The sequence below is a fragment of the Anomaloglossus baeobatrachus genome, chromosome 1, assembly GCF_048569485.1.
Source record: "Anomaloglossus baeobatrachus isolate aAnoBae1 chromosome 1, aAnoBae1.hap1, whole genome shotgun sequence".
NCBI classification, from domain to species: domain Eukaryota; kingdom Metazoa; phylum Chordata; class Amphibia; order Anura; family Aromobatidae; genus Anomaloglossus; species Anomaloglossus baeobatrachus.
Genome location: NC_134353.1, coordinates 708,142,423 through 708,162,373, shown reverse-complemented (window position 1 = coordinate 708,162,373; position 19,951 = coordinate 708,142,423). Strand labels below are relative to the sequence as shown.

General features: G+C 45.1%; 1 protein-coding gene across 1 annotated transcript in view; it reads right to left on the bottom strand.

The window, feature by feature from the left end:
* The window catches only part of LOC142249600 (clathrin heavy chain 1-like), a 154,110-nt gene extending 134,650 nt beyond the window's left edge, over window positions 1-19,460 (bottom strand). Inside the window, exon 1 of the mRNA XM_075321317.1 lies at window positions 19,299-19,460. Within this exon, the coding sequence (XP_075177432.1) occupies window positions 19,299-19,340 (42 nt within the window). The 5' untranslated portion in view covers window positions 19,341-19,460. The remainder of the gene's footprint in view (window positions 1-19,298) is intronic.
* Window positions 19,461-19,951: the final 491 nt, after the last annotated feature.

Here is a 19,951-nt window from a genome sequence, read left to right as displayed (position 1 = left end):
GGAGGCCGATCTGCTGCATCAGGACAAGTTCACAGCTCGAAATATTTTATAGATACTGAACATCTGTGTTCTACAACAACAAGAATGCACAACAAGCCGGAGCAAGAATGCCTCAGATTACAGAGCCGAAAACATATCAATAACCCCCGTCATCACACTTTATATCTCCAGCTCCCATCCATTCGGCTGAAAATTTGCCACGGCAAGAAAATACAGAAGTGATCGTACTAAAGTCCTAAAGCTGTGGTCCTCCATAGAGGTTTACTATGGACTTGGCAGTACGACTACCACATGAAACCACTGTCAGGTGAATACATCGTGCAGACGCTAACAATCTTACCTTTTTTGCCGTCACACTAAACACTTAAGGACCATCCACTGTACAGTGGCATACAAAAGTTTGGGCACCCCTGGTCAAAATTACTGTTATTGTGAACATTTAATACAAGTTGAAGATTATATGATCTATAAAAGGCATAAAGTTAAAAATGACTGACATATCCTTTCTATATTAGGCAAAAACACCACGGTTACTTACCGGTAGCCGGTTTTTCCAGAACCCATGACAGCACCACATGAGAGAGGGATCCGCCCAGCGAGGACAGGAAACCATTCTGAATAAAAAGGCGGTACCTCTCCCCTTCGTCAGTTGATTAACGAGAATGAGAGGACGTCCAACAATCGTTAGAACTTACTCCATCACCACTAAACACACACAAGCACACCCAGAAGTGCACACCAAGGATGAAAAAGGGAGGGATTATATGGGTGCTCTCATGGGTTCTGGAAAAACCGGCTACCGGTAAGTAACCGTGGTGTTTTCCCCTCACCCATGACAGCACCACGTGAGAGATTTCCAGAGAAACCTAATTAGGGAGGGACCACCGCCTCAAGCACCCGTCTACCAAACAAAAGAGCAGCCGAGGAGGATAGGTCCAACCGATAGTGCCGGAAAAAAGTAGACTGAGGACCAGGTAGCGGCCCTACAAATTTGGTCAATAGATACCTGTGCACATTCAGCCCAGGAGGTAGACACTGCTCTGGTAGAATGGGCCCGAATGTTCTCCGGAACAGGCGCACCACTGGAGGAGTAGGCTAAAGTAATGGCCACCGGTTTTCAGAACGGGGGTCCCCCATCAAGGACAGGAAACCAACTGACGAAGGGGAGAGGTACCGCCCTTTTATTCAGAATGGTTTCCTGTCCTCGCTGGGCGGATACCTCTCTCACGTGGTGCTGTCATGGGTGAGGGGAAAATATTAAAGTATTTTAATCTTACATTTTTAAAACAAAAAAAATAAATAATAAAAAGGAAAAAAAAAAAATAGTCCAATGCAAAAGTACCTAGTAATACCCTCTTTGACAAGTATCATGACTTGTAAACACTTTTTGTAGCCAGCCATGAGTCTTTCACATCTTGTATGAGGAATTTTCATTCATTGGAAAAGTCTTCCAGTTCTGTGAGATTCCTGGTTGTCTTGCATGCACTGCTCTTTTGCGGGCCAGCCACAGATTTTCAATGATGTTCAGATCAGGGGACTGTGAGGGCCATTGTAACACCTTCAGCTTGTGTCTTTTGAGGTGGTCTATTGTGGATTTTGACATGTGTTTAGGATCATTATCCATTTGTAGAAGCCATCCTCTTTTCAACTACAGCTTTTTTTTACAGATGGTGATACACGTGGTCAAAATTGTTGGTACCCCTCGTTTAATGAAAGAAGAACCCACAATGGTCACAGAAATAACTTAAATCTGACAAAATTAATAATAAAATCTATGAAAATTAACAAATGAAAATCAGAAACAGAATTAAAAAAAAAATAAAACTTTATAAAATAGGCCTGGACAGAAATGATAGTACCCTTAACTTAATATTTTGTTACACAACCATTTGAGGCAAGCACTGCAATCAAATGATTCCTGTAACTGTCAATGAGACTTCTGCACCTCTCGACTCAACAGGATTTAGGTCAGGGCTCATAGAAGGCCACTTCAGAATAGTCCAATGTTTTCCTCTTAGCCATTCTTGGGTGTTTTTAGCTGTGTGTTTTGGGTCATTATCCTGTTGCAATGACCTGCCCATGACCTGCGACTGAGATCAAGCTTTCTAACACTGGGCAGCACATCTCTCTCTAGAATCCCTTGATAGTCTTGAGATTTCATTTTACCCTGCACAGATTCAAGACACCATGTGCCAGATCCAGCAAACCAGCCCCAGAACATAACAGAACCTCCTCCATGTTTCACAGTAGGGACAGTGTTCTTTTCTTGATATGCTTCATTTTTCCATCTGTGAACAAAGAGCTTATGTGCCTTCCCAAAAAGTCAATTTTTGTCTCATCTGTCCATAGGATATGCTCCCAGAAACTTTGTGGCTTGTCAACAGGTAGTTTGGCAAATTCCAGTCTGGCTTTTTTATGATTTTTTTCTTCAACAATTGTGTCCTCCTTGGTCGTCTCTCATGAACTCCCCTTTGGTTCAAAAAACGATGGATGGTGCGTTCTGACACTGATGTTCCTTGAGCTCGAAGTTAATCTTTAATTTCTTTATAAGTTTTTCTTGGCTCTTTTGGTACTATTCGTACTATCCATCTTTGATTGGTCATCAATTTTTATCCTGCGGCCACGTACAAGGAGGTTGGCTACAGTCCCATGGATCTTATATTTCTGAATAAAATGTGTAACTGTAGTCTCAGGAACCTCAAGCTGCTTGGAAAAGGTCTTATAACCTTTACCTTTAACATGCTTGTCTATAATTTTCTTTCTAATCTCCTGAGACAACTCTTTCCTTCGCTTCCTCTAGTCCATGTTGAATGTGGTACACACCATGTCACCAAACAGCACAGTGAGTATCTGTAGCCCTATATACAGGCCCACTGACTGATTACAAGATTGTAGACACTTGTGATGCTAATTAGTGGACACACCTTGATTTAAAATGTCCCTTTTGTCACATTATTTTCAGGGGTACCATCATTTCTGTCCAGGCCTTTTTCATGAGATTTTTATTTTATAAAATATAAATAAAATAATATATATATATATATATATATATTATATATATATATATATATATATATATATATATATATATATATATATATATATATATATATATATTCTGTGGCAGCATGGTTGAAAAGCAATGTCTGACTTGCATTTGTTCATTTTCACACTTTTTTTTTATTACTTTTGTCAGAGTCAAGTTATTTCTGTGACCATTGTGGGGTTTTCTTTTATTAAACGAGGGGTACTAAAAATTTTGACCACATGTGCATGTTTGCATCAAGTAGAGCAGTGCATGCAAAATGACCCAGGAACCTCACAGAAGTGGAAGATGTTTCCAAGGAAAAATGGATGAAAATTCCTCAAAACAAGAATTGAAAGACTCTTGGCTGGCTACAAAAAGCATTTACAAACTGTCATACTTGCCAAAGGGGGTTCTAGTAGGTACTAATCATGCAGGGTACCCAAACATTTGCATCAGCCCATTTTCATTTTTTGTAAGTTTAAAAATTAAAAAAGATGAAAAAAATTATATATTTTTTCTTTTTTGCCTAAAATACAAAGGAAAATGTGTGATCTTCAACTTTGCCTTTTTCGAGATAATTTAATCTTCAACTTGCTTAACTGTTCACAATAACAGTCATTTTGACCAAGAGTGACACAACTTCTGCATGCCACTGTGTGTACATGTCTGAATTTCCTTGCAATTTTGCAGAACTGCCATACATATATAGCAGGTCGTTAACAACCCAAGCCACAAAGACAAAGAAATCAAACCATAGATATCCATAAATCAGTAATTAGAAAACAATACTGCCACATAGTGCAAAATAATATGAGCTGGTTCAACTAATGGCCTATAAAAAAACGTGTCTCATTACCAAGATGCCACAAAAGAAACCAGAGGGGTGTCTCAAGACTTTTGCAACCTTATTGTCACTTGAATTGCTGCGCTCTCTCCTCCTCTGGATGTATGCGATACGTTTGATGGAGAGTGAAGCAACGGCTGGGACCGCGTGATATCATACTGGTACGCGTCTGGGAGACAATGCTGACACCACTGGAATGGCAATGGAGTGGAGTAGAAATTGTATTATTTTAATAAGGGGAAACATATGAGAGATGTTTGTCTGTGTATTGTACAGCCCCTCTAACCTTACTTTAATATAATGAGTAAAAAAAAAAAAAAAAGAAAGTTCTATGAAACTCAGTCTTGCCAAGATTTTGGAAATTGTTCTGGTGCTCAGTAAGATATTGAATAAGATCTTATGCTTCAAATGGGGTGTACTCTTTTACACTGAGCACTCTAGACACACATTTGTGAACACTACACAGGAGAACTGATTATTTTGGGGTGTAAATATTACAAAATGAGGTTAATACCTCAAAATACAGTTAGGTCCAGATATATTTGGACAGTGACACAAGTTTTGTTATTTTAGCTGTTTACAAAAACATGTTCAGAAATACAATTATATATATAATATGGGCTGAAAGTGCACACTCCCAGCTGCAATATGAGAGTTTTCACATCCAAATCGGAGAAAGGGTTTAGGAATCATAGCTCTGTAATGCATAGCCTCCTCTTTTTCAAGGGACCAAAAGTAATTGGACAAGGGACTCTAAGGGCTGCAATTAACTCTGAAGGCGTCTCCCTCGTTAACCTGTAATCAATGAAGTAGTTAAAAGGTCTGGGGTTGATTACAGGTGTGTGGTTTTGCATTTGGAAGCTGTTGCTGTGACCAGACAACATGCGGTCTAAGGAACTCTCAATTGAGGTGAAGCAGAACATCCTGAGGCTGAAAAAAAAGAAAAAATCCATCAGAGAGATAGCAGACATGCTTGGAGTAGCAAAATCAACAGTCGGGTACATTCTGAGAAAAAAGGAATTGACTGGTGATCTTGGGAACTCAAAAAGGCCTGGGCGTCCACGGATGCCAACAGTGGTGGATGATCGCCGCATACTTTCTTTGGTGAAGAAGAACCCGTTCACAACATCAACTGAAGTCCAGAACACTCTCAGTGAAGTAGGTGTATCTGTCTCTAAGTCAACAGTAAAGAGAAGACTCCATGAAAGTAAATACAAAGGGTTCACATCTAGATGCAAACCATTCATCAATTCCAAAAATAGACAGGCCAGAGTTAAATTTGCTGAAAAACACCTCAAGAAGCCAGCTCAGTTCTGGAAAAGTATTCTATGGACAGATGAGACAAAGATCAACCTGTATCAGAATGATGGGAAGAAAAAAGTTTGGAGAAGAAAGGGAACGGCACATGATCCAAGGCACACCACATCCTCTGTAAAACATGGTGGAGGCAACGTGATGGCATGGGCATGCATGGCTTTCAATGGCACTGGGTCACTTGTGTTTATTGATGACATAACAGCAGACAAGAGTAGCCGGATGAATTCTGAAGTGTACCGGGATATACTTTCAGCCCAGATTCAGCCAAATGCCGCAAAGTTGATCGGACGGCGCTTCATAGTACAGATGGACAATGACCCCAAGCATACAGCCAAAGCTACCCAGGAGTTCATGAGTGCAAAAAAGTGGAACATTCTGCAATGGCCAAGTCAATCACCAGATCTTAACCCAATTGAGCCTGCATTTCACTTGCTCAAATCCAGACTTAGGCTATGTGCGCACTTACCGGATTTTGCCGCGGATTTTCCGCGGATTTGCTGCATGTTTCGCTGCAGAAAATGTTCATAACATCTCTGCAGTGAATCACCAGCAAATCCTATGGAGAAAAAAAATCCTGTGCGCACTGGGCGGAATTTGACAGCTGCATGTTTTGCTGCGGAAATCCCGCAGCTAAAACAAGTGCACGTCACTTATTTTCCGCACATCGCTGCGGGATTTCACTCCATTGACTCAATGTTAATCATGAAATCCCGCAGGGAATAACGCAGGCAGCAAATTCTGTGCGGTTCACTGCGTTTTCCTGCGTTATTCCCTGCGGTATTTTGCGGTTTACCTCCGGTAATGTACATTACTTGCTTGCGGTTTTGCAGGGAAGTGATGTCATTACAGGAAGAGGAAGCCGTGCAGAGAGTAAACACACAGATCACACACACACACATCACATCACATCACAGACACATAGAACACATAGACACAGACACATAGAACACATATAGAAAGAAAACGGAAATATAGGAAAAAAAGAACGTGGGCTCCGCTGCATATTCACCGTCCAGCCGAGGTAAGCACACAGCGGCGGCCCGGTATTCTCAGGCTGGGGAGGGGGAGGGAGAGGGGCAGGGATAATGTCCCCCGCCTCACTCCCCCTCCGGCAGCCGAGAATATCAGCCGCAGCTGCCCCGGCACTGTCGCATGCAATATGCGGCAATGCCGGCGTGTCCTCGGCTCTTCTTGCCACCGTGTAGCAGTGGTGGCAAGGTAATACAAGGGGTTAATGGTGATGGGGGACCACCGCCATTAACCCCAGGCTTGATCATGGCAGCGTCTATGTGACAGCTGACATGATCAACCCGTAAGTAAAGTGAATAAAACACACACACAGAAAAATCCTTTATTTTAAATAAAACAAACAAGCCTCGTTCACCATTTTATTAACCCCCCCCAAACAAAGCTCCGGCGTAATCCAGGTCCGACGTCCTGCGCTGCTTCCATCCAGCCGCGACTGAGACACAGGCTGAATGAAAGCAGCAGAGGTAATTACCGGTCATTTCCCACGGCCGGTAATGTGAACTCACTGCCGACCATGGGAAATGCAGCGATCTGTCCTCTATCTATCCCTCTATCTATCTGTCTGTCTATCTATCCCTCTATCTATTCTTCTATCTACTATCTCAGAATTAAATGACTTTTTTTTTTTTTTTTTTCAATGTGCTTTATTGCATTGAATGCAATAAAGCACATCCCAACCCGCACGCGGCAAAACCGCGGCAATACCGCGAATAATACCGCGGTAAAACCGCAGCAAACCGCATGCGGTTTTCGGGTGCGGTTTCCCGCGGTTTTTTACCGCGGGTGCGGTAATCTTTGAGGGCATGCGGAATTTTCTCAAGAAAATTCCACTTCCCAGTGCGCACAGAGCCTTAAGACGGAAAGACCCACAAACAAGCAAGACATGAAGGCTGCGGCTGTAAAGGCCTGGCAAAGCATTAAGAAGGAGGAAACCCAGCGTTTGGTGATGTCCATGGGTTCCAGACTTAAGGCAGTGATTGCCTCCAAAAGGATTCGCAACAAAATATTGAAACTGAAAATTTTTTTTGGGGTTTGGTTTATTTGTCCAATTACTTTTGACCTCCTAAAATGTGGAGTGTTTGTAAAGAAATGTGTACAATTCCTACAATTTCTATCAGATATTTTTGTTCAAACCTTCAAATTAAACGTTACAATCTGCACTTGAATTCTGTTGCAGAGATTTCATTTCAAATCCAATGTGGTGGCATGCAGAGCCCAACTCGCGAAAATTGTGTCACTGTCCAAATATTTCTGGACCTAACTGTAAATGGAAAAAAAAAATATATAAAAAAAAAAAAGGTATTTTTTTCACATTGTTCACTTTTCTACACTGGCCACTTGTGCATTTTGTGGCATCCTGAAATTTTTGGTGCTGCCAAAATGTCTTCTACTGTCCCTGCCCAATAAAGAGGAGATGAACAATGCTGTTTCATATCCTCACACTACCTGTAAGGCCTAAGCCACACGGCATGAAAATCGGAACAAGTGGAATGCGATCTTTTATCACATTCCACTCAGAACAATATTAGCCTGTGTCCCAGCACCCATGATTGATTATTTTGTCAACCCTAATCGGACTGAGAAACAATCGCAGCATGCTGCGATTGTAATGCGAGTCTTGTTTCTTTCGCACCCATTCAAGTCTATGGGGTGAAAGAAAGATTGCACTGCACTCGCAGTACACCGATGCACTGCAAGTGCAGGGCGATAATGGCAATAGCCGGCAACAGAGGAGAGAGGGAGATAAATCCCTCCCTCCCCTCCTCAGCGCCAGCCCGTCCCTCGCAGCTGAGGTCCGATCGCATGATCGGACCTCAGTAGCAGTGACACTCGCATGACTCTCGGCTCCTGCTGTGCTGCCAGCGTGAGCAGAGTGTCATGCGTGGATCACAGTAGATCCCCGTGTGGCCCTGGCCTAATTCAGAGTGACACTGGAGCTGCTCCCCCTGCCTCCTGGGAACTTACATCACACATCAAGGGAATGTGGTCTGCTCCATGCTGTTAGTAACAGCCTGACCCCTGATAATATCTGCCTCTGTTCTGTGCAACAGCAGAGAGCGTGACCAAACCCCCTGATCTCGGACTGCAGGGAAGCAGTAATTATCAGGGGCGGGCTGTTCCTAACAGCATGGAGCAACCCACATTACCTTTTGTGTGATATTACTTCCCAGAAGGGAGGGGGAACAGCAAGCAACAGCTCCAGCATCACACTGAATTACAGCGAGTGAGGATATGGAACAGCACTCTGCATCTCACATTTTTAGTCTATGAGGGCAGGGACAGTAGAAGAATTTATCTTCTAGGAGTACCTCTTTAAGGGAGTTCTCAAGACCAGTCAAGTGCATTGTTTGATTATCTCCAGTGGTATAAAAATATGAATATGACTATAAAATATGAATATGAATATAAAAATATGAATTACACAGTAGGGCGCATGATCGACCATCATTCTATTCAAAGTGGGTTCTTCAGAGCCCTGGTTCTCGTGATCCGGGGTAGTCCCAGCTGTTGGACCCCCAGGCGTCGGGAAGTTATCCCCTAACTCGTAAATAGGAGAAAACTTCCAAACTTGAAACACAGAATGGCGGCTTTGATTTTAATACATACACAGTTAAAAAAAAAAATTCAAGTAAGGCTTTGGTGAAAAGATATCTTTTGAAACACAAAGACAATGATGTAATCAATAGATAACCATTCTGTGCTGGATCAGGGGACAACAACTCCACTACACTCCCTGAAGTACCCTAGGGTAAAACTTCTCAACATACAGTACCTGTACAAGTAATTTTCATGAAAACCTATTTAGAATAACATAGAAAACAAAATATAGTCTAAATCAACTGATAATTTAAAGCACCACTCCAGCGTAGTGTTTTTTATTCCAGAGGTGGAGTGGTGCTTTTATGCAAATCCTCTGCCCCCCTGTCATACTCACCTGCCGCTGTCTTCTATTTCACTCCGGTCAGTCTACAACTATTTGTAACCTGCCGGCTGATCCAGTGTTTCATGGAGCGCTCTGGAGGTCACAGATCAATTCAACTCTATGAGAGCCTTGTTCTGGATCTCAGACTTGCATTGAGTTTGTGTCGTAACATCTGACTTCCAGTCAGTTGAAAGTCATGGGCACAAGATGACACTGCGGGACCGGAGCGGCGCTAAAAATTGATCAAGCCATTGGAGGGTAAGTATAATATAGGAGGCTTACATTTAAAGTGCCATCTCAGTGCTGAAAAAAAAAAATGCTTTAATTGTATAATATGAAAAAAAAAATTGTTTCCATTTACAGTGAGCATATATTAAAAGGGAACCTGTCAGGCGCAATACGCACACAGAACCACGGACAGTTCTGGGTGCATATTGCTGCTATTCCCTGCCTAACTGTCCCTGTATACACTAGCATAGATAAAGAGATCTTTAGAAAAAGTGTTTCTAAAGATCTTTTATCTTATGCTAGTGAGTGCGGGGACTAGTCCCAAGGGCGTTATATCCCCAGTCTGGTCCCTCCTCTTAGCATGTTAGCACACCTACAGCGGCGTACTAACATGCTATTCAATGCAGCGTCACGAGCGGTGCCGCATGTACCCCTGTCCGCTGTAAACGCTGATCTGAATGCCCCGCACTTCCGGTCATGCGCAGTAGATCACTCTGAAGCCAAGAAAAACCCGGCTTCATACTGCGCATGACCGGATGTGCCCGGCATTCAGAAACACGATCACAGTGAACACTGGTGACGCTGTGTTGAATAGCATGTTAGTACACCCCGGTGGGCATACTAACATGCCAAGAGGGCGGACTAGTTGGGGGATATAACACCCTTGGAACTAGCTCCAGTGCTCATTAGCATGAGATAAAAGATCTTTAGAAACACTTTTTGTAAAGATCTCCATCTATGCTAATGTATGCAGGGACAGTTAAGGTGGTGTCACACACAGCGACAACGACGTCACTGCTACGTCAGCATTTTCTGTGACGTTGCAGCGACGTCCAGTCGCTGTCGCTGTGTGTAACATCCAGCAACGAGCTGGCCCCTGCTGTGAGGTCGCTGCTCGTTGCTGAATGTCCAGCTTCATTTTTTGGTCGTCGCTCTCCCGCTGTGACACACAGATCGCTGTGTGTGACAGCGAGAGAGCGACGAAATGAAGCGAGCAGGGAGCAGGAGCCGGCGTCTGGCAGCTGCGGAAAGCTGTAACCAGGGTAAACATCGGGTAACCAAGGTGGTTACCCAATATTTACCTTAGTTACCAGCCTCCGCCGCTCTCGCTGCCAGTGCCGGCTCCTGCTCTGTACACATGTAGCTGCAGTACACATCGTGTAATTAACCCGATGTGTACTGTAGCTAGGAGAGCAAGGAGCCAGCGCTAAGCAGTGTGCGCGGCTCCCTGCTCTCTGCACATGTTGCAGCACTGTCGTTATGATCGCTGCTTCGGCTGCTGTTTGACAGCTAAGCAGCGATCATAACAGCGACTTACAAGGTCGCTGCTACGTCACAGAAAATGGTGACGTAACAGCGACGTCGTTTATTGTGACCCCAGCTTTAGGCAGGGATTAGCAATATGCACCCAGAACTGCTCGTGGTACTGTGTGCATATTGCACCTGACAGGTTCCCTTTAAAGATACATATTAGCCTAGAAATACCTCAGAAAACTACAGATCTCTGGACAGGACCATGAAATCCATAATACTGTAGCCATAACGTGCTGTAGGCTCGTACTGAACCTTGGTGGGCTTCCAATTGTAAACAAGCTTTTTTTCCCCTAATGGAATCCTTAGAATTAGGCCTCATTCAAGCATTGACATTTCTTCCTCATACGTGAAAGCGGTTCCTCAGTGGAGCAGTGGCATTTGGAGGTGGTAACAATCCAGTGATGGCATTTTTAAAAGATTTATTTAAAACATGGAATATTTAGTACAAACAATTAATGTAACTAGGTGGTTTCTGTAGCTAGTCCAGAGATTTTTACAAGCCATATTAAAGTTAACAGGGCTAATCAATAAGCTCAGCAGCTTTGCTAATGTAGATGGCACAAACCGCTCAGCGCCTTTAAAGCCGGGCGTACGCTTCCCAGCTTCACTTGGCACACTGCGTATGACCGGAAGTTAAGAAGACATGTACAGTACATGAGACGTCTTCTGATCTTCCGGTCACGCACAGTGTGCTTAATGAAGCCAGGAAGCGTACACCCCGAGGCACACTGACGTGGCTGAAATGAGCCCGATCATGGGCAAAATTTCCATTAGCCGAGATGTGAGATCATGGATACAATGCCAACTAGTTAGGGGAACTAACAGTTACCACTTCAGACTGCCCCATACAAAGGAACATTCGGCTAGCAGTGGTTTAATCGCCAGGAAAACCAAAGAATTGCCAGCTGGAATCCAGCAGACCGGATCCTTCTCTCCTATGACATCATCTGTAGGGGGAGAGTCGGGAGGTCGTCATACACATCAGACTGTTGGCCAATCTCGCCGATTGCAGATTGGAATAAACTAGAGCCAATGTGCATGGCGGTCAGTATTCCCACAAATGAAAGTTATCCCCTATCCATAGAAAAGGGGATAACTAACTGATTGCTGGAGATAGGTCCCAAGAACAGATCTCTGGAGACTCCAGTCTTTAATGGAACAGAGGTGCATATGCTTGACATCCACTCCATTCATTACCTATGGAGAAAGCCTTTAGTATCATGATTAGTCTTGGGTGAGTACTAAAATGTTATTCGAGCAGAGCAGGTCAGACACTTGAAAGGGCTCAACTCGAGTAAAGACTAATTGAAGTGGAATCATTGGCCAGTTGGGCTCTCCACCCACATGTAACCACCCATATACACAGCATTTCCGGGGAAGGGAGGGCAGTGTGTGGTTTTTTTGGACACAGTACATCAAAAAATAAGTATTTGAACCACTGCAGATTAGGCAAGTTTTCCCATTTACAAAGAATGGAGAGGTCTGAATTGTTTTGTCATAAGCACATGTTAAAGGGAACCTGTCAGCAGAAATTTCGCCCAAAACCTAAAAGATTCCCCCTCTGCAGCTCCTGGGCTGCATTCTAGAAAGGTCCCTGTTATTATTGTGCCCCATGTGAGACCAAAATAAAGACTTTATAAAGTGGTACCTTTTTGTATTCAGATACTGTAAATGTGACACGGGGGCGGGCTTTCTGGCGTCCGTTATTCTGCCTCCTGGTCCTGTATGCCACCTCCCATCGCTCCTTTCCATTGCTGATGCACCGCCCACTGCTCCAGCCATCCCCGCGCATGCCCAGTGCCAGTCTCACAGGACTGAGCAGTGTGACCGCTGGTGACGTGTGCGCAGGCAAGTGATTATAGGCGGGGCTGTGATTGTTATCAGCAAGTACCCGCCCATAATCTCGTGAGCGCGCAAACCTCACCAGCGGTCACACTGTGCTCAGTGTAGATGCTAGACTGTATGGGCTGCTTCCAGGGATGACGTCCATTTTGTCACGTGATAGTATTTTGAACACGCCCCTATCACGTGACAAAAGGGACGACATCCCTGGAAGCAGCCCATACAGTCTAGCATCTACACTGAGCACAGTGTGACCGCTGGTGAGGTTTGCGCGCTCACGAGATTATGGGCGGGTACTTGCGTATAACAATCACAGCCCCGCCCATAATCACTTGCCTGCGCACACGTCACCAGCAGTCACACTGCTCAGTCTCGTGAGACTGGCACTGGGCATGCGCGGGGATGGCTGGAGCAGTGGGCGGTGCATCAGCTATAGAAAGGAGCGATGGGGGGGGCGGCATACAGGACCATGAGGCAGAATAACGGACGCCAGAAAGCCCGCCCCCGTGTCACATTTACAGTATCTGAATACAAAAAGGTACCACTTTATAAAGTCTTTATTTTGGTCTCACATGGGGCACAATAATAATAGGCACCTTTCCAGAATGCAGCCCAGGAGCTGCAGAGGTGGAATCTTTTAGGTTTTGGGCGAAATTTCTGCTGACAGGTTCCCTTTAACTGTGACAGACAAAAATAAAACAGAAAAAAAAACTGAAAAAAAATAAATCACACTGTATAATTTTAAATAACTAATTTCCATTTTATTGCATGAAAAAAAGTATTTGACCACCAAACAAACATCAAGAATACTGGCTCTCACAGACCTGTTATTTTTTTATTTAAGAAGCCCTCCTACGCTGCACTCATTACCTGTGTTAATTGCACCTGTATGAATGCGTTACCTCTCTGAAAAGATACCTCTCCACACACCCAATCACACTTCAACCTCTATACCATGGCCAAGACCAAAGAGCTGCCTAAGGACACCAGGGGGGACAAAATTGTACACCTGCAGAGGGCTGGGATGGGTTACAGGAAAATATAGCAAGCAGCTTGATGAGAAGGCAACAACTGTTGGTGCAAGTATTAGAAAATGGAAGAAATAGGCCGGGGCCACACGGGGACTAATGCGATCCTCGCATACACTCTGCTAGCGCTGGCAGAACAGCAGGAGCTGAGTGTCATGCGAGTGTCACTGCGACTGAGGTCCGATCATGCGATCGGACATCAGCTGTGGGGGACGGGCCGGCACTCAGGAGGGGCAGGCCAGTGCTGAGGAGGGGCGGGCTGGCACGGAGGGGAGGGAGGGATTTATCTTCCTCTCTCCTCTGTAGGTGGCTATTGCCATTCTCGCACTGCACTCACGGTACATCGGTATACCGCGAGTGCAGTGTGATTGTTCTCTCGCTCCATATACTTGCATGGGTGCAAGAGAAAGAGTCTCACATTACAATCGCAGCATGCTGCGATTGTTTTCTCGGGCCGATTGGGGCCGAGAAAATTATCACTCATGGCTGCTGACACATAGGCTAATATTGGTCCGAGTGGAATGTGATGTTTTATCACACTCGATCCAATTTTCATGCTGTGTGGCTTAGGCCTTAATCTTGCAAGATCACACATCATGGGGTAAAAAGGATTCTGATAAAGGTCAGGAATAAGCTCAGTACTACACAGGAGGACTTGGTTAAGGATGGAAGAGAGCTGCGACCAATGTCTCAAAGATCACCATTAATAACACACTACACCGTCATGGATTAAAATCCTACAGCCCACGCAAGGTCCCGCTGCTCTGGCCAGCACATATCCAGGCCTGTTCGTAGTTTGCCAATGACTATCTGGAAGATCTAGAGGAGGCATGGGAGAAGGTCATGTGGTCAGATGAGACCAAAATAGAACTTTTTGGTATCAACTCCACTCGTCATGTTTGGAGGAATAAGAAGGATGAGTAAAACCCCAAGCACACTGTCCCAACCATGAAGCATACGGGTAGAAACATCATACATTGGGAGTGCCTTTGTGAAAAGGAGACATTATAACTGCACCCTATTGAAGGGAGGATGGGTGGGGTCATGTAGCGCAAGATTTTGGCAAACAAACTTCTTCCCTCAGTAAGCGCATTGAAGATGGGTCATGGCTGGGTCTTGCAGCATGGCAATGACCTGAAACACACAGCCAGAGCAACTAAGGAGTGGCTACGCAAGAAGCATTTCAAGGTCCTGGAGTGGAGTGGCCTAGCCAGTCTCCAGACCTGAACCCAATATAAAATCTTCAGAGGGAGCTGAAACTCAATGTTGCCCATAGACAGCCTCGAAACATGAAAGTCCTGGAGAAGATCTGCATGGAGGAGTGGGCCATAATCGCTGCTCTAGTGTGTGCAAACTTGGTCAAGACTTACAGGAAACATCTGACCTCTAATTGCAAACAAAGGTTTCTGTACCAAATATTTAGTTGTTTTTCTATTTATCAAATACTTATTTTCTGCAATAAAATGTAAATTAATTATTTAAAACTCATACAATGTCATTTTCTGGATTTTTTAGAGGGATTCTGTCTGTCACAGGTGAAGTGCACCTAAGAAAAATTACCGTATAGACCTCTCCATTCTTTGTAGGTGGGAAACTTGCAAAACAGTCAGAGTATCAAATACTTCTTTTCCCCACTGTATGTTACATGTATGGACCATCCTAAAATTAATTTCTTTCAGGAAGTGTCAAAAGTATCAACAGACATTAAAAAGCAGAAATTATTTGCTAAACCTAGAACGATTAGGCTAAGTTCACACATCCTGTGTTTTGCATCAGTCACAATCCGTCGCCTTGGGGAATTACGGTAACCTGCAAAATATTTTGCAGGAATCCTGTATTTCCCCATAGACTTCTATTAGCGACGGATTGCGACTGATGACCCTGCGTTGCATCCGCTGCGTCGCGGTCCGTCGTTTTTGACTGACCGCCGAGCGGGGAGCAACGCAGAATGTAACGTTTTTCGGGCCGTCAAAATTAACGCGCCGCGCAGGAATCCGTCGCCATCCGTCAAGCTTGTAATGCATGTCTATGGTGCTGGATTCCGTCGTAATCCGTCTTACAACGGAATCCAGCGCAGGATTCCGTCATGCTCTACTGAGCATGCCCAGCATGCTTGGCACGCCCACTGGGCTGTCCCAAACACAGACGGATCATGACTGGTCCGTCAAAAAACGGACGCACAGCGGATGTAACGGACGCAACTGATCCGTTTTTTCACAGGATTCCTGTGAAAGGAATCCTGTGAAAAACACATCAGTTGCATCAGTTGACATCTTGAAAATGACTGATCCGTTGCTGACGGACCTGACGGATTGAAAACACAGGATGTGTGAACTTAGCCTTACCGGTACTTGTTGTGCAAGCTTACTTTGATGGTGGAATTTGATTAGGCTCTGTTAAACATTGGGATTATTTCCAAATATTTTGTTCCAAAATAGGAGTCAGAAACATGAAACAGACATGCCAGACCCCTTACCAGTGGCATCAGACAGACTCCATTGACTATAATGGGGTCTGTCTGGTTTCCGTCAGAGTTTATAGCATTTTATCGCACAACTTGGCTACATTCATGACAGAGCCTTATTAATACTGCCTTATTTGAAGAGGTCCTATAGGAAGAGATGGGAAAGGTTAACTATAGAAACCATTTATACTATTCAAGTGTCCATTCTGGCCTATTTTGTGTCCTGAGTCCTGACAAAGGCAAAAACAAAACAACACCAATAACAAGGCATCAAGAATTAGGAGCCTACACTACTAGTCGCACTACTTACCTGGCTGTGTTTGAACACTAAGGGCCTGATCTATCAAGGCTGGCTTTCCTCACACCAGTCTTGATCAGGAGGCGCCCTGAAGTCAGACACTCCTGCATACACCTCTTCATGAATCAGGAGCACCGGATGAGAGCCGTGCACCTTTGTTTGCGCTATGACCCTAATCCTACCTCAGCCCTTGCTGAAGTATGATTTATGGTGTAGTGTACAACGACTTTGACATGAGGCAGACACAGTGTCTACATTGTCGGAGCTGAGCAAAAATAAGGCTGCTTTCACACATCGGTTTCTCCTGTGCGGCACAATCCGGCGCTTTGCAGAAAAAACGCAACCTTTTTTTTGCATAGACTTATATTAGTGCCGTATTGTGCCGCATGGGCTTGCATGCCGTCTGGTTTTTGCTGCATGCGGCAGATTTAGCCGATGCGGCGGCCGGATGGAGCATTGCCTGGCACGTTTTTTTGTCTGGCAAAAAAAAACCGCATCGCGCCGCATCCGGCCGATGCAGTGCAATTTGAAATGCATGCCTATGGATGCCGCATTCGGCGTCCTGCGGCAAAAACCGCATCCGGCCGCCGCATGCGTTTTTTTCCACTGCGCATGCTCAGTAGGCTGCAAGCTTTATGCAAAGGTTGCAGTTTTGTCGCCGCATCCGTTGCATAGGTTTTAGAGCCGGATTGGCTGGCTCTGCTAAAACCGGAGGTGTGAAAGCAGCCTTAGTCATATCATTTTAGTGCTGCCGCAAGTTGTGCCAAAATTATGCAACTTTTTAAAGCTTTTTACGCCAAAATTCTGGTGTAAAAGCTTTCATGAACGGAGCCCTAAGTCCTGAATTGTAGTTTAGGTTCACAAGACCATATTTTTGGACCAAAAAACCCCCCAAAACTGACAGATGTAATTCAGTAGGCCTGCTCAGATGACTTTTTTTCCCAGACCATATGTCTACGTTAAATAAATAAGTAAAAAATACAGTATGCACTACTTTCTTCGGCATTTCATGAGACTCACCTACACAAATTTACAAGAAGGTAAATAGTTAAAATCAGATGTCTAAGGATCAACCACAAAGCATCTTATTTTTAAAGGCACTGAAATTTTTAACATTGGAAATTGAATTTGGTTGTGTATATTTTATTTACGGCTGATGAATAGACACTCATTCCATGAGGATGACAAATGGAAAGTCAGCCGGTTTTCTGATGCCTCTTTAAGCGCTCATGTGAACTTAGCCTCAGAAGTCTCCATCGATACTAGTGACCGAATCAGCCGGGAGGTAGTGCAAGTCTCCGGGTGAGTGACTTATGTCGGATACGGTAAAGGAACTGTATCTACACAACATTAGATATATTTTGGAGTGTGCCCTGTTATCGGAGATTGCCACATTGGCTACCCACGCAGTGCAGGATACCAGGGAGGCGATCCTTACAGAAAGGTGACCTTCACCGCTAGGTTACATGATTGATGGCGTCCTGCTTTGCTGAAATCTCGCCAATATTTCTGCTTCCTGAATTTTTAGGATTTATTTCTAAATCATTTCAGGTGCAATTTTTACCACAATTTTCCGATTGTCAGTTTGGAAGTAGTCTACTGGTCAGAAACGTGCGCCTTTGGACACGTCCTACATCAGCAATGTATCGAAACCTCCTGATTTGTGTGAATATTGACAACAAATAAGGAATGAGGTTCTCAGGCTTTCTTGGTCCCCAATTATGTTATGGGGGAAGATGGCAATCTGCTCTCCATTTTATTTTCTAACAGATCCTCTGATATCCACCTTGTGCATTTGGTGCACGTCCGATCAGCAGGACTACAAACCAATAAAATGACTCAGCCCTCCGCAGCTTTGCAGTTAGCCAGGCATTAACACAGCAGAGATTCCGACAGAAGTCTGCCATTTCCTCCTGACCTTGGGTAAGTTGCTCACAATTACCCTGGAACAGCAGGAGACTGTCATCTGGACTGTCAGAACGCTTTATGCAAGACAAGCGGGCACAAATGTGGGCACGGCCCATCTCTAGTAGGGTGGCAGCCTTTGGGGGTCTTCCAATTTCTTTACCGCCAACAAACAGTTAAAGAGGAGGGGTGTCCTGACACTTCCAGACCCTCCATTATGGGGGAGGCTGGAGGGGGTCTCACTTCCTGCTCTCTATTCATTTTAGCATTCTTTTAATTTTTAGATTAACCTCTTCATTGCCAGTGTCCGCTGATCAGTCACCGTCAGGACTGGAATGATATTGCTCAGCACACTGCAATGACTACAGAGACACACTGTACAAGGATGATTGCGCTTTCTGCCACCAATCCCAGTGGGAAGCAGTGAAGGCGTCTGATGGATGAGTACGGCGTCTTGTGGACCCTCCATACAGCCAGATGACATCTGTGTCATGGGCCGAGAGGATCCATCCAAAATGTTAGTGTATGCTGCCTCCGCTGGTACCCAGGGATGGTGGGGAGGGGACGCCCCTGCACAGGGCACCCCTCCTCCTCCTCACTGCTGGAAATCAATACCCCTAAGAGGAGGTGGGGGAGATCTGCACATCTGCATCAGCCGCAGCTTACACATAGGGCAAAATCTGGGGGAGACCCAAATATCAGGGGGCTGCATTACATAACTGCAGACTGCATGAAGGGATCAGCATGATATGAGAAGGATTAATGGCAGATCAGCCATAATGCCAGGCCCTGAGCAGCTCCATACATGAAGCCTATAGTACCACACATAAGGGGGCACTAAGCCCTCCCCCAAAATGAGGCATCAGTTAACCCCTCACTGCCCATTCCCTCCTCGGTAATGCACAGCCCCAAGGACATCTGCTGATTCATTTCCCACACAGGGTCGTGGTCCTGTCCGTTCCCCTCCAGCACGCCTCACCAGCATTCCCCAGAAATCCGCTATTCACCATTACTGCAGCTGCACAAGCCCGGCTCTCCCCATTCCGACCCTCCTCATTCCCATACTATGGCAGCTTACCTGAAAGTGCTCCTGGAAGCGAATAGGCAAGATCTGCGCCATGGCTGCCGGTCCGGCCTCGGGCTCCGAGCACAGCTCAAACCGTGTCCTAAGGAGACTCCGTCGGCGGCGCCCGGGACACACGGTATGACTGAGGCTTCACCCGCGCAGGCGCACTGACAAGCCGGCTGCGCAGGCTCAAAGATAGGCTCACATAGGGGTGGGGATGTTACCATGGGAGCACAGAATGAGAGCGGGGGTCTGCAGGCAATGTCTCCCCCTGCAGGATGTGGGATGAGATGTCACCACATCCCACCTTTTTGTGAAGGAATAGTCCCACCAAGACCCTCTTTGCTCCTTACCTGACTCTCTTTTTGATCTGGGACCACTAAGTGCCATTATGTCCAAAAATTAGAGGTATACAATGGGCATATAGTGATAATTTCCCCATTTGCCATACATTGTGAAGTAGCCTGGTGGTGTCATGGCTCCCACTTTGGTAAAGTCTCTTGCTAACACATTTTGCATTTATATGGCCGCGTGTGAAGGGTGCGTAGGGTTTCAGCTGCCCGAAACGTAAGCAGAAAACTGATCATGAGTATGGCTTTGGGCTGGGGCTACGCAGCGACCGTGGCCACTACACAAGCCGTGTGGGCAAAGAGTGGTATCTGCGC